Raw genomic sequence first — 13,916 nt, forward strand, 5'->3', positions numbered from 1 at the left:
GGTTCAGAGGTGAACCTCTGATGAACCTAGAGAAGGTTCACCAGATTGATCCCTGGGATGGCGGGACTTTCATATGAAGAAAGACTGGATAGACTGGGCTTGTACTCGCTGGAATTTAGAAGACTGAGGGGGGATCTTATAGAAACATACAAAATTCTTAAGGGGTTGGAGAGGCTAGATGCAGGAAGATTGTTCCCGATGTTGGGGGAGTCCAGAACCAGGGGTCACAGCTTAAGGATAAGGGGGAAGTCTTTTAGGACCGAGATGAGAAAACATTTCTTCACACAGAGAGTGGTGAATCTGTGGAATTCTCTGCCACAGAAGGTAGTTGAGGCCAGTTCATTGGCTATATTTAAGAGGGAGTTAGATGTGGCTCTTGTGGCTAAAGGGATCAGGGGGTATGGAGAGAAGGCAGGTACGGGATACTGAGTTGGATGATCAGCCATGATCATATTGAATGGCGGTGCGTACAGGCTCGAAGGGCCGAATGGCCTACTCCTGCACCTATTCTCTATGTTTCTGTAGATTGTAGAGACACGGCGTGCAAACAGGCTCATCGGCCCGCTGAGTCCGCGCCGGCCAGCGATCACCCCGCGTACTAACACCAGGAGGTTTCACAAAATGCCGGAGTAACTCAGCGGGTCAGGCAGCATCTGGGAGAGAAGGAATGGGCGACGTTTCGGGTCGAGACCCTTCTAGACCCTTCAAGAGTCCGAAGAAGGCTCTCGACCCGAAACGTCACCCGTTCCTTCTCTCCTGAGTTGCTGCCTGACCCACTGAGTTACTTCGATTTGTACCAGAGTCTGCAGTTATTTTCCTGCAACACTGGCAGGTTAATTGCCGTTGGTAAAATTGTAAATTGTCCCCAGTGCGTGTGTAGGATGGTGTTAGTGTGCGGGGATCGCTGGTCGGCGCGGACCCGGTGGGCCGAAGGGCCTGTTTCCGCGCTGTACCTCTGAACTAGACAACAGACAATAGACAATAGGTGCAGGAGGAGGCCATTCGGCCCTTCGAGCCTGCACCGCCATTCAATGTGATCATTGCTGATCATTATCAATCATTACCCCGTTCCTGCCTTCTCCCCCTACCCCCTGACTCCGCTATCCTTAAGAGCTCTATCTAGCTCAACTTGAAACTAGAAACGAAACTAAACATGATAAAGGGAATAGCGTTCAGTGTTAGATGAAGTCCAGTCTGTAGAAGGGTCTCGACCTGAAACGTCACCAATGCCTTTTGAGTCCAGAGAAGGGTCTCGACCCGAAGTGTCACCTGTTCCTTTTCTCTGGAGATGCTGCGTGACCCGCAGGGTTACTCCAGCTTTTTGTGTCTATGTGATGTGTGAGTAAAGATTGTCCGGGGGTTTTGCGTGAGGCAGATACACTGCCTGGATTGTCTCGTCGTTGTGTTGCAGAGGTTGCCGACAACACTGGTATCATCGGCAAGCTGAGCTGATAGCATGCAGGCTGAGCCTGGGGAGGGAGCAACAGGGGGTGGATAGTCAGTCTTCCCAGTATGGCCCACAACCAGGGGATAACCAGGCAGTGAGGTGAGTAATCCTTGGCTCCGAGGGCTCCCGTAATGAGTTGTACTCTCGCCAGCATCGACTCTCCGATCAGCGCCTTCAGATTCCCGGTTAATGCGATCGATGCCTTTCTCCTGCCTTCCTCGCTCGCCTCCCTGGAGAGGGGAGCAGCTGGAAATAGCTGCGTCGCAGAGTGTTGCTTTGTGTTAACGGCGGCAAAGTCCCTGCCTCTGCTCGTTGCAGAAGCCACAGGCGAGCGTTGATTAGTCCCCCCTGAGATCGGCACCGGCAGATTGTGTACATGCCCGGGCACGGTGGCGCAGCGGTAGAGTTGCCGCCTCGCAGCGTGTACACCTCCAGAGACCCCGGTTCAATCCCGACTGCGGGCGCTGTCCGTGCGGAGTTTGCACGTTCTCCCACGGGACCTGCGTGGGTTTTCCCCCCCCCCACACTCCACCCACACGTACAAGTTTGTAGGTTAATTGGCTCGGTGCAACTGCAGATTGTCCCCGGTGTGGTAAGAATAGGAAGGCAGATTATTATCTGAATGGTGTCAAGTTAGGAACAGGGAACGTACAACGAGATCCGGGTGTCCTAGTGCATCAGTCACTGAAAGGAAGCATGCAGGTACAGCAGGCAGTGAAGAAAGCCAATGGAATGTTGGCCTTTGTAACAAGAGGAGTTGAGTATAGGAGCAAAGAGGTCCTTCTGCAGTTGTACAGGGCCCTAGTGAGACTGCACCTGGAATACTGTGTGCAGTTTTGGTCTCCAAATTTGAGGAAGGATATTCTTGCTATTGAGGGCGTGCAGCGTAGGTTTACTAGGTTAATTCCCGGAATGGCGGGACTGTCGTATGTTGAAAGACTGGAGCGACTGGGCTTGTATACACTGGAATTTAGAAGGATGAGAGGGGATCTTATCGAAACGTATAAGATTATCAAGGGGTTGGACACGTTAGAGGCAGGAAACATGTTCCCAATGTTGGGGGAGTCCAGAACTAGGGGCCACACACAGTTTAAGAATAAGGGGTAGGCCATTTAGAGCGGAGGCGAGGAAAAACCTTTTCAGTCAGAGAGTTGTGAATCTGTGGAATTCTCTGCCTCAGAGGGCAGTGGAGGCCAATTCTCTGAATGCATTCAAGAGAGAGCTGGATAGAGCTCTTAAGGATAGCGGAGTCAGGGGGTATGGGGAGAAGGCAGGAACGGGGTACTGATTGAGAATGATCAGCCATGATCGCATTGAATGGCGGTGCTGGCTCGAAGAGCTGAATGGCCTACTCCTGCACCTATTGTCTATTGTCTATTGTCTAACAGTTCTCTGTGGGAACGAGTTAGATTTGAGTTTACAGCCTTTACCGCGGTGCTTAAAGGCTCCACTGGCATCAACCACCGCGTTAGAGCGGAACAAACACAGTTGCAATCCAAACAGACAGGGATTTTACAACAAGCTTTGCCTGATAAGGTCAGCAGGGTGGTGCAGCGGGTAGATCTGCTGCCTCACAGCGCCGGAGACCCGGGTTCCATCCCGACCGCGGGCGCTGACTGTACGGAGCTTGCACGTTCTCCCCGTGACCTGCGTGGGTTTTCTCAGAGGTCTTGAGTTTCCCCCCTCACACCCGAAACACGTACAGGTTTGTAGGTTGTGTAGGAAAATTAACTGCAGATGCTGGTACAAATCGGAGGTATCGCAAAAAAAGCTGGAGTAACTCAGCGGGTCAGGCAGCGTCTCAGGAGAGAAGGATGTAAGATTATCGAAACGTATAAGATTATTACGGGGTTGGACACGTTAGAGGCAGGAAACATGTTCCCAACGTTGGGGGAGTCCAGAACCAGGGGCCACAGTTTAAGAATAAGGGGTAGGCCATTTAGAACGGAGATGAGGAAAAACTTTTTCAGTCAGAGAGTTGTGAATCTGTGGAATTCACTGCCTCAGAAGGCAGTGGAGGCCAGTTCTCTGAATGCATTCAAGAGAGAGCTAGATAGAGCTCTTAATGATAGCGGAGTCAATAGACAATAGGTGCAGGAGGAGGCCATTTGGTCGTTCGAGCCAGCACCGCCATTCAATGTGATCATGGCTGATCATTCTCAATCAGTACACCGTTCCTGCCTTCTCCCCATACCCCCTGACTCCGCTATCCTTAAGAGCTCTATCTAGCTCTCTCTTGAATGCATTCAGAGAATTGGCCTCCACTGCCTTCTGAGGCAGAGAATTCCACAGATTCACAACTCTCTGACCGAAAAAGTCAGGGGGTATGGGGAGAAGGCAGGAACGGGGTACTGATTGTGGATGATCAGCCATGATCACAATGAATGGCGGTGCTGGCTCGAAGGGCTGAATGGCCTCCTCCTGCGCCTGTTGTCTATTGTTTGTAGAATGGGTGACGTTTCGGGTCGAGACAGGTTTGCAGGTTAATTGGCTTGGTGTAATATTGTCCCTAGTGTGTGTAGGGCAGTGTTTAGTGTGCGGGGATCGCTGGTCGGCGCGGACCCGGTGGGCCGAAGGGCCTGTTTCCGCGCTGTATCTCTGAATTAAACTAGGCTGAACTCCCAGGGAAAGACCCAGGCAGGTCACGGGGAGAACGTGCAGACCCCGTGCGGACAGCGCCGGCGGTCGGGATGGAACCCGGGTGTCCGGCGCTGTGTGGCAGCAACTCTACCGCTGTGCTGCCTGAAGACTCTGTGCACTGAAGACCAACAACAGATTATCTCTGTGTGTGCGTGTGCGTGTGTGTGTAGCTTCCAGCATCGGCAGTCTCTGGCGTCCTTACATCCTCCAGCTTATCTCCGCAGTCAGTTTTGACCTCCAAGCTGTCAGGAGCGGAGGCGAGGGTTTCATATCCAGTTGAATCAATTCTCCTGTAATGCCAAACCAGATTTGCAAGACCTTTTGATGTTTCTATATGTAGCCCGGTGTCAGGGTTTGTTTGTTCTCTGCGCAGCATCTTGGACCATGTTTGCTGCCTTAAAGGATCGACATAAATTACAGGTGTCGATGTGATGCTGTGTTTTATTGACTATTAATCTGTATCGCTAGACCAAGTGGATCCCTCCCCCCTCTCCCTCTCCCCCTTCTCCCTCCCCCTCCCTCCCTCCCTCCACCCTCTCCTCCCCAATCCCCTCCCCACCCCTCACTCCTCTCCTCCCTCTCCCCCTTCTCCCTCCCCCTCCCTCCCTCCCTCCACCCTCTCCTCCCCAATCCCCTCTCCACCCCTCACTCCTCTCCTCCCCTCCACCTCCCTCCCTCCACCTCCCCCTCCCTCCACCTCCCTCCCTCCACCTCCCCCTCCCTCCACCTCCCTCCCTCCACCTCCCCCTCCCTCCACCTCCCCCTCCCTCCACCTCCCCCTCCCTCCACCTCCCTCCACCTCCCTCCCTCCACCTCCCTCCCTCCACCTCCCCCTCCCTCCACCTCCCCCTCCCTCCACCTCCCCCTCCCTCCACCTCCCCCTCCCTCCACCTCCCCATCCCTCCACCTCCCTCCCTCCACCTCCCCCTCCCTCCACCTCCCCCTCCCTCCACCTCCCTCCCTCCACCTCCCCCTCCCTCCACCTCCCCCTCCCTCCACCTCCCTCCTCCACCTCCTTCCCTCCCTCTCCTCCCCTCCATCTTCCCCTCCCCCTCTCCTCCCCTCCTCCCTCTCCTCCCCTCCCTCTCCTCCCTCCCTCTCCACCTCCCTCCTCTCCTCAACTCCCCCCCTCCACCTCCCTCCTCTCCTCAACTCCCCCCTCCACCTCCCTCCCTCCACCTCCCCCTCCTCCACCTCCCCCTCCCTCCACCCCCCTCCCTCCACCTCCCCCTCCCTCCACCTCCCTCCCTCCACCTCCCTCCCTCCACCTCCCTCCCTCCACCTCCCTCCCCCTCCCTCCCTCCACCTCCCTCCCTCCACCTCCTTTCCGTCCGCACTCCGCCACCTCCAGTCTACATTCCATTTGGAATATTTTGGAGGGCCAGGAACCAGGAACCATGCAAGTAGTTCCCTCCTGGTGCCTCGGACTATCCTTCACCATGGCCCAAACCAAGCTCCCTTCCATTGCCTGAAGAAGGGTCTCGACCCGAAACGTCACCCATTCAATAGACAATAGGTGCAGGAGGAGGCCATTCGGCCCTTCGAGCCAGCACCACCATTCAATGTGATCATGGCTGATCATTCTCAATCAGTACCCCGTTCCTGCCTTCTCCCCATACCCCCTGACTCCGCTATCCTTAAGAGCTCTATCTAGCTCTCTCTTGAATGCATTCAGAGAATTGGCCTCCACTGCCTTCTGAGGCAGAGAATTCCACAGATTCACAACTCTCTGACTGAAAAAGTTTTTCCTCATCGCCGTTCTAAATGGCCGACGCCTTATTCTTAAACTGTGGCCCCTTGTTCTGGACTCCCCCAACATTGGGAACATGTTTCCTGCCTCTAACGTGTCCAACCCCTTAATAATCTTATACGTTTCGATAAGATCCCCTCTCATCCTTCTAAATTCCAGCGTACACAAGCCTAGTCGCTCCAGTCTTTCTCCCCATATCCCTTGATTCCGCTAGCCCTGAGCCAAATCCAACTCTCTCTTGAAAACATCCAATGAATTGGCCTCCACCGAAGGCAGTGGAGGCCAATTCACTGGATGTTTTCAAGAGAGAGTTTAATAGATGTCACTGGCTGTAAAGTGCCTTGGAATATCCTTGGGCTGCAGAAGGCAGGAGCCAAGACAAGTCAAGTCAGGAGGAGGCCATTCGGCCCTTCGAGCCAGCACCTCCATAAGCACAGGTACGGTGAGGTGTAGATCATAAGTGATAGGAGTAGAATTAGGCCATTCAGCCCATCTAGTCGACTCCGCCATTCAATCATGGCTGATCTATCTCTCCCTCCCAACCCCATTCTCCTGCCTTCTCTCCATAACCCCTGACACCCGCACTAATCAACAATCTATCCATCTCGGCCTTAAACATGTCCACTGACTTGTGGCCTCCACGGCCGTCTTTGGCAAAGAATCCCACAGATTCACCACCCTCTGACTCAAGAAATTCCTCCTCGTCTCCTTCCTCAAGGGACGTCCTTTAATTCTGAGTCTGTGCCCTCTGGTCCTCGACTCTCCCACCAGTGGAAGCATCCTCTCCACATCCACTCTATCCGGGCCTTTCACTGTTCGTTAAGTTTCAACGAGGTCCCCCCCCCCTTCTTTCTTCTAAACTCCAGCGAGTACAGGCCAGTGCTGACAAACGCTCATCATATGTTAACCCGCTCATTTCCTGGGATCGTTCTTGTAAACCTCCTGTGGACCCTCTCCAGAGCCAGCACATCCTTCCTCAGATATGGTGTAGAGAATTGCTCATAATGCTCCAAATGCGGCCTGACCAGTGCCTCGTAGAGCCTCAGCATCACATCCCTGCGTTTGTCTGCAAGCCGCCTCGAAATAAATGGCAGCATTTTGTAGTTCGGCTCAGGTTTATGCCGAGGCAAAAAAGGGGTGTAGATTGAGTCCGTGGAAGGGAGGTTGGTTTGTGAGTCGGTCTGGGCTGCGTCCACAACTCTCTGCGATTTCTTGCCTTCCTGGATGAGCCAGTTACCAAACCGGGCATCCCGATAACTGACAGAAAATAAACACAGAATGCTGTGAGTAACTCAGCGGGTCAGGCAGCATCCCCGGAGAGAAGGAATGGGCGACATTTCGGGTCGAGACCCTTCTTCAGATAAGGGTCTTGACCGGAAATGTCGAATGGCCTAATTCTGCTCCTATCACTTGTGGATCAATATTCAATAGGTGTAGGAGGAGGCCATTCGGCCCATCGAGCCAGCACCGCCATTCAATGTGATCATGGCTGATCATCCACAATCAGTACCCCGTTCCTGCCTTCTCCCCATACCCCCTGACCGCCATCCTTAAGAGCTCTATCTAGCTCTCTCTTGAATGCATTCAGAGAATTGGCCTCCGCTGCCTTCTGAGCAGAGAATTCCACAGATTCACAACTCTCAGACTGAAAAAGTTTTTCCTCATCTCCGTTCTAAATGGCCTACCCATTATTCTTAAACTGTGGCCCTGGTTCTTTACTCCCCCAACATTGGGAACATGTTTCCTGCCTCTAACGTGTCCAACCCCTTAATAGTCTTATACGTTTCGATAAGATCCCCTCTCATCCTTCTAAATTCCAGTGTATACAAGCCTAGTCGCTCCAGTCTTTCAACATATGACAGTCCCGCCATTCCAGGAATTTACCTAGTAAACCTACGCTGCACGCCCTCATTAGCAAGAATATCCTTCCTCAAATTTGGAGACCAAAACTGCACACAGTACTCCAGGTGCGGTCTCACTAGGGCCCTGTACAACAGCAGAAGGACCTCTTTGCTCCTATACTGAACTCCTCTTGTTATGAAGGCAACATTCCATTGGCTTTCTTCACCGCCTGCTGTACCTGCATGCTTCCTTTCAGTGACTGGGTCTAGGACACCCAGATCTTGTTGTACGTCCCCTTTTCCTAACTTGACACCATTTAGATAATAATCTGCCTTCCTATTCTTACCACCAAAGTGGCTAACCTCACACTTATCCACATTAAACTGCATCTGCCATGCATCCGCCCACTCACACAACCTGTCCAAGTCACCCTGCAACCTCACAGTTCACACTACCACCCAGCTTTGTATCATCTGCAAATTTGCTAATGGTACTTTTAATCCCTTCATCCAAGTCAGTGTGTCACACACTATTCCTTCCCCCTCTGGGACAGGGATTGATTAGTACATCAGGTTATAAGTGATAGGAGTAGAGTTAGGCCATTCGGCCCATCAGGTCTACTCCGCCATTCAATCATGGCTGATCTATCTTCCCCTCTTAATCCCATTCTCCTGCCTTCTCCCCGTCACCTCTGACACCTCGGATAAAATGCAGATAAAATGCTTACTACGACGCATCTGTCGGAGTTGGTGAGAGTTGGTGAGGGCGTGCAGCGTAGGTTCACTAGGTTAATTCCCTGAATGGCGGGACTGTCGTACGTTGAAAGACTGGAGCGACTAGGCTTGTATACACTGGAATTTAGAACGATGAGAGGGGATCTTATCGAAACGTATAAGATTATTAAGGGGTTGGACACGTTAGAGGCAGGAAACATGTTCCCAATGTTGGGGGAGTCCAGAACAAGGGGCCACAGTTTAAGAATAAGGGGTAGGCCATTTAGAACAGAGATGAGGAAAAACTTTTTCAGTCAGAGAGTGGTGAATCTGTGGAATTCTCTGCCTCAGAGGGCAGTGGAGGCCAATTCTCTGAATACATTCAAGAGAGAGCTAGATAGAGCTCTTAAGGATAGCGGAGTCAGGGGGTATGGGGAGAAGGCAGGAACGGGGTACTGATTGAGAATGATCAGCCACGATCACATTGAATGGCGGTGCGTACAGGCTCGAAGGGCCGAATGGCCTTCTCCTGCACCTATTTTCTATTGTCTATTGTTGGGGACGTGCCGAACGCCCTAAGCCTTCGAAGGTGTGCTTTCCTGGCCATTGCTTCGACGTGACTGGTCCAAGGCTGGTTGCTGGCGATGTTTACTCCTAGGAACGTGATGTCGGTTAGTTGGCGGCAGGTTTATCGTTGGCACGGTGAGCGGGCGGAGGTGGGGAAGTGTGGACGTGCCTGGTGCCTCTTCTCATTGCTGACTCTTCCTCCCCCCACCCCCAGGTGATCCTGCATTTCATGGTGGGCTCCCCCAGCGCGGCTGTCAGTCAGGATCTGGCCCAGCTCCTCATCCAGGCTGGACTCATGAAGAGGTGAGTGATGCCCTGCACCAACGCTGCCCAGTGTGTGCCCACCCACTAGGGTTGCCAACTGGACATCCCGTACACTGGGCTAAATTGGTTTGTTCCGTACGAGACTGCCCTTGTCCCGTATTAGGCCCAGAGGGACACTGTAGACCCGACAGTGTAGGCCCGGACAGCGCAGGCCCGGACGCCGTAGGCCCGGACAGTGTAGGCCCGGGCAGTGTAGGCCCGGGCAATGTAGGCCCGGACAATGTAGGCCCGGAGGCCCGGGCACCGCCTAACGGATGTTGCGTAGCAACCCGCCTTCCGGCCTGGGCGGCCGCCATTGGTGGAGTGGGAGCACGTGGCCGCTGGGTGGGTGATGTCCACGTGGGGCGAGGGGTGGTGATGTCACCTTGTGTCCCCCTATTTGGGTGTGAGAAAGTTGGCCCCCCGCCCCCCCCCCAGCAGATAGTGTGGGTCAATGTGTCACGCACTATCCTGTCCCCCATTGGGACTGGGTGGGGCATTGCGCATCACAACTAATCCTTTCCCCCTCTGGGACTGGGTGGGACGGCGTGTCACACACTATCCTTTCCCCCATTGGGACCGGGTGGGACGGCGTGTCACACACTATCCTTTCCCCCTCTGGGACCGGGTGGGACGGCGTGTCACACACTATCCTTTCCCCTCTGGGACCGGGTGGGACGGCGTGTCACATTCGATCCTTTCCCCCTCTGGGACTGGGTGGGACAGCGTGTCACACTCGATCCTTTCCCCCTCTGTGAGACGGCGTGTCACACTCGATCCTTTACACCCTCTGGGACTGGGTGGGACGGCGTGTCACACACTATCCTTCCCCCATTGGGACTGGGTGGGACGGCGTGTCACACACTATCCTTCCCCCATTGGGACTGGGTGGGGACGGCGTGTCACACACTATCCTTCCCCCATTGGGACTGGGTGGGACAGCGTGTCACACACAATCCTTTCCCCATTGGGACTGGGTGGGACGGCGTGTCACATTCGATCCTTTCCCCCCTGGGACTGGGTGGGACAGCGTGTCACACACAATCCTTCCCCCATTGGGACTGAGTGGGTCAATGTGTCACACTCGATCCTTTCCCCCTCTGGGACTGGGTGGGACGGCATGTCACACACTATCCTTCCCCCATTGGGACTGGGTGGGACGGCGTGTCACACTCGATCCTTTCCCCCCTGGGACTGGGTGTGACGGCCGAGTCACACACTATCCTTCCCCCGGGTGGGACAGCATGTCACACTCGATCCTTTCCCCCTCTGTGAGACGGCGTGTCACACTCGATCCTTTCCCCCCTGGGACTGGGTGGGACAGCGTGTCACGCACTATCCTTCCCCATTGGGACTGGGTGGGACAGCGTGTCACACTCGATCCTTTCCCCATTGGGACTGGGTGGGACGGCGAGTCACACTCGATCCTTTCCCCCCTGGGACTGGGTGGGACAGCGTGTCACGCACTATCCTTCCCCCATTGGGAGTGGGTGGGGCATTGCATGTCACACACTATCCTTCCCCATTGGGACTGGGTGGGACAGCGTGTCACACACTATCCTTCCCCCATTGGGACTGGGTGGGACAGCGTGTCACGCACTATCCTTCCCCCATTGGGACTGGGTGGGGCATTGCATGTCACACACTATCCTTTCCCCATTGGGACTGGGTGGGACGGCGTGTCACACACTATCCTTTCCCCCTCTAGGACTGGGTGGGACGGCGAGCCACGCACTAATCCTTCCCCCCCCTGGGACCGAGTGATACACAAACAGACATCCGCTGCATCTGCTTACTAAGCCGTGCTCAGTAACATGAGATTCAATGTAATTGTCCTTGAGGTTATTGGATATAGTAATGACAAGGAGGATTAAAATAAATCTTGCGTGTAACTGTGCTGACAGGACAAGGGTGAGTGGCAGATCAGATGGGAGAAGGTTGAGAGAGTCTCAGTGATCAACAACCTTGAGAAGCCCATTTAGTGTCGTTTAGTTTTTGAGATACAGCGTGGAAACAGGCCCTTCGACCCGCCGCCCAGCGATCTCCACACACTAACACTATCTTACACACACGAGGGACAATTTACATTTATACCAAGCCAATTAACCTACATAGAAACACCGAAAACAGGTGCAGGAGGAGGCCATTCGGTCCTTCGAGCCTGTACGCACCGCCATTCATTGTGATCATGGCTGACTCACAATCAATAACCCGTGCCTGCCTTCTCCCCATATCCCTTGATTCTGCCAGCCCCCAGAGCTCTATCTAATTCTCTTTTAAATTCATCCAATGAATTGGACTCCACTGCCCTCTGTGGCAGAGAATTCCACAAATTCTGGGTGAAAAAGCTTTTTGTCGCCTCAGTTTTAAATGGCCTCCCCTTTATTCTTAGACTGTGTGTGGCCCCTGGTTCTGGACTCCCCCCCAACATTGGGAACATTTTTCCTGTGTCTAGCTTGTCCAGTCCTTTTATAATTTTATACGTTTCTATAAGATCCCCTCTCATTCTAAATTCTAGTGAACCTGTAACATCTTTGGAGCGTGGGAGGAAAGTGGAGAAAGCCCACGCAGGTCACGGGGAAAACTCCGTACAGACGGCACCCGTAGTCGGGATGGAATCCGGGTCTCTGGCGCCGTGAGTCAGCAACTCTACCGCTGCACCACCCCATGCAGTGCCAGGGGAAACCCACGCGGTCAGAGGGGATCTTATCGAAACGTATAAGATTATTAAGGGATTGGACACGTTAGAGGCAGGAAACATGTTCCCAATGTTGGGGGAGTCCAGAACCAGGGGGCCACACACAGTTTAAGAATAAGGGGTGGGCCATTTAGAACGGAGGCGAGGAAAAACCTTTTCAGTCAGAGAGTTGTGAATCTGTGGAATTCTCTGCCTCAGAAGGCAGTGGAGGCCAATTGTCTGGATGCTTTCAAGAGAGAGCTAGATAGAGCTCTTAATGATGGTGGAGTCAGGGGGTATGGGGAGAAGGCAGGAACGGGGTACTGATTGTGTAGGAAAATAACTGCAGACGCTGGTAGAAATCGAAGGAGTCAAGTCAAGTTTATTTGTCACATATACAAGATGTGCAGTGAAATGAAAGTAGCAACGCCTGCGGATTTTGCTAAACAGCAAAACAGAATAAAAATAAAAAATAACAAAAATGCTGGAGTAACTCAGCGGGTCAGGCAGCATCTAGGAGAGAGGGAATGGGTGACGTTTCGGGTCGAGACCCTTCTTCAGCCTGATTGTGGATGATCAGCCATGATCACAGTGACGCGGTGGCGCAGCGGTAGAGTTGCCGCCTTACAGCGAATGCAGCGCCGGAGACTCGGGTTCGATCCTGACTACGGGCGCCGTCTGTACGGGGTTTGTAGGTTCTCCCCGTGACCTGCGTGGGTTTTCCCCGAGATCTTCGGTTTCCTCCCACACTCCAAAGACGTGCAGGTACGTAGGTTAATTGGCTGTGCAAATGTAAAAATTGTCCCTAGTGGGTGTAGTGTGCGGGGATCGCTGGTCGGCGCGGACCCGGTGGGCCGAAGGGCCTGTTTCTGCGCTGTATCTCTGAATCTAAAAAAATCTGGCTCGAAGGGCCGAATGGCCTCCTCTTGCACCTGTTGTGTATTGTCGGAGGGAGAGGGTGCAAAGCGCACACGGAGGGCGGCCGAGGTGAGGCTGCTGGGGGAGTGAGGGGGTGATGTGTGGGCTATTCTGCTCACGATGTCCAGAGCAAGCTGCCCCTGCTCACTAGCTGCCCCATCGCACACGCCCGCTCTGCTGCAGCACAGAGTCCTGCTCCCTCTGCAGGGACAAGCTGGAACAACAGGGCACTAGACAATAGACAACAGACAACAGGTGCAGCAGGAGGCCATTCGGCCCTTCCAGCCTGTACGCACCGCCATTCAATGTGATCATGGCTGATCATTCACAATCAGTACCCCGTTCCTGCCTTCTCCCCGTACCCCCTGACTCCGCTATCCATAAGAGCTCTATCCAGCTCTCTCTTGAATGCATTCAGAGAATTGGCCTCCACTGCCTTCTGAGGCAGAGAATTCCACAGATTCACAACTCTCTGACTAAAAAAGTTTTTCCTCGTCTCCGTTCTAAATGGCCGACCCCTGATTCTTAAACTGTGTGTGGCCCCTGGTTCTGGACTCCCCCAACATTGGGAACATGTTTCCTGCCTCTAACGTGTCCAACCCCTTAATAATCTTATACGTTTCGATAAGATCCCCTCTCGTCCTTCTAGATTCCAGTGTATACAAGCCCAGTCGCTTCAGTCTTTCGGCAGGCACAGAAGAGACCGTGTCCCATTGGTATACACAGTGTGGGAGGTTGCAGCCCCTGTTCCAGTATCTGAAGGGGCAGCTCCTCAATTTTAGCCCTACGCTCCTGATGTTTGGGCACTTGGTACAGAGGGGGGAGGGAGGGGGGGGGGGGGTGGAGGGAGGGGGGGGGGAGGGGGACGGGGGAGGGGGATGGGGGGGGAGTCTCCCTGTCGGTCTGTTCCTGGGCCTGGCCAAGATGGCCGTTCGCGGGTCCAGGTAGCGGGTAGTCGACAGGGCGCACAGAGGTCGGCTGCCCGCCCCTCGTCCGGGGTTACGTCCGTGCCCGCGTGTCCCTGCAGAGGGAACAAGGGGACGCTGGAGGACTCCCATG

General features: G+C 54.0%; 2 protein-coding genes across 2 annotated transcripts in view; both read left to right on the plus strand.

Annotated features, from left to right (window-relative positions):
* gtf2h4 (general transcription factor IIH, polypeptide 4) overlaps positions 1-11,901 on the plus strand; it is a 40,018-nt gene extending 28,117 nt beyond the window's left edge. Inside the window, exons 6-7 of the mRNA XM_078415662.1 lie at positions 9,174-9,262; positions 11,781-11,901. Coding sequence (XP_078271788.1) covers positions 9,174-9,262; positions 11,781-11,901 — 210 coding nt within the window. The remainder of the gene's footprint in view (positions 1-9,173; positions 9,263-11,780) is intronic.
* Positions 1-13,916, plus strand: part of LOC144603158 (alpha-tubulin N-acetyltransferase 1-like) — a 182,308-nt gene that overhangs the window by 162,693 nt on the left and 5,699 nt on the right. The window lies entirely within an intron of this gene.

Source organism: Rhinoraja longicauda, chromosome 19, assembly GCF_053455715.1.
Source record: "Rhinoraja longicauda isolate Sanriku21f chromosome 19, sRhiLon1.1, whole genome shotgun sequence".
NCBI lineage: Eukaryota > Metazoa > Chordata > Chondrichthyes > Rajiformes > Arhynchobatidae > Rhinoraja > Rhinoraja longicauda.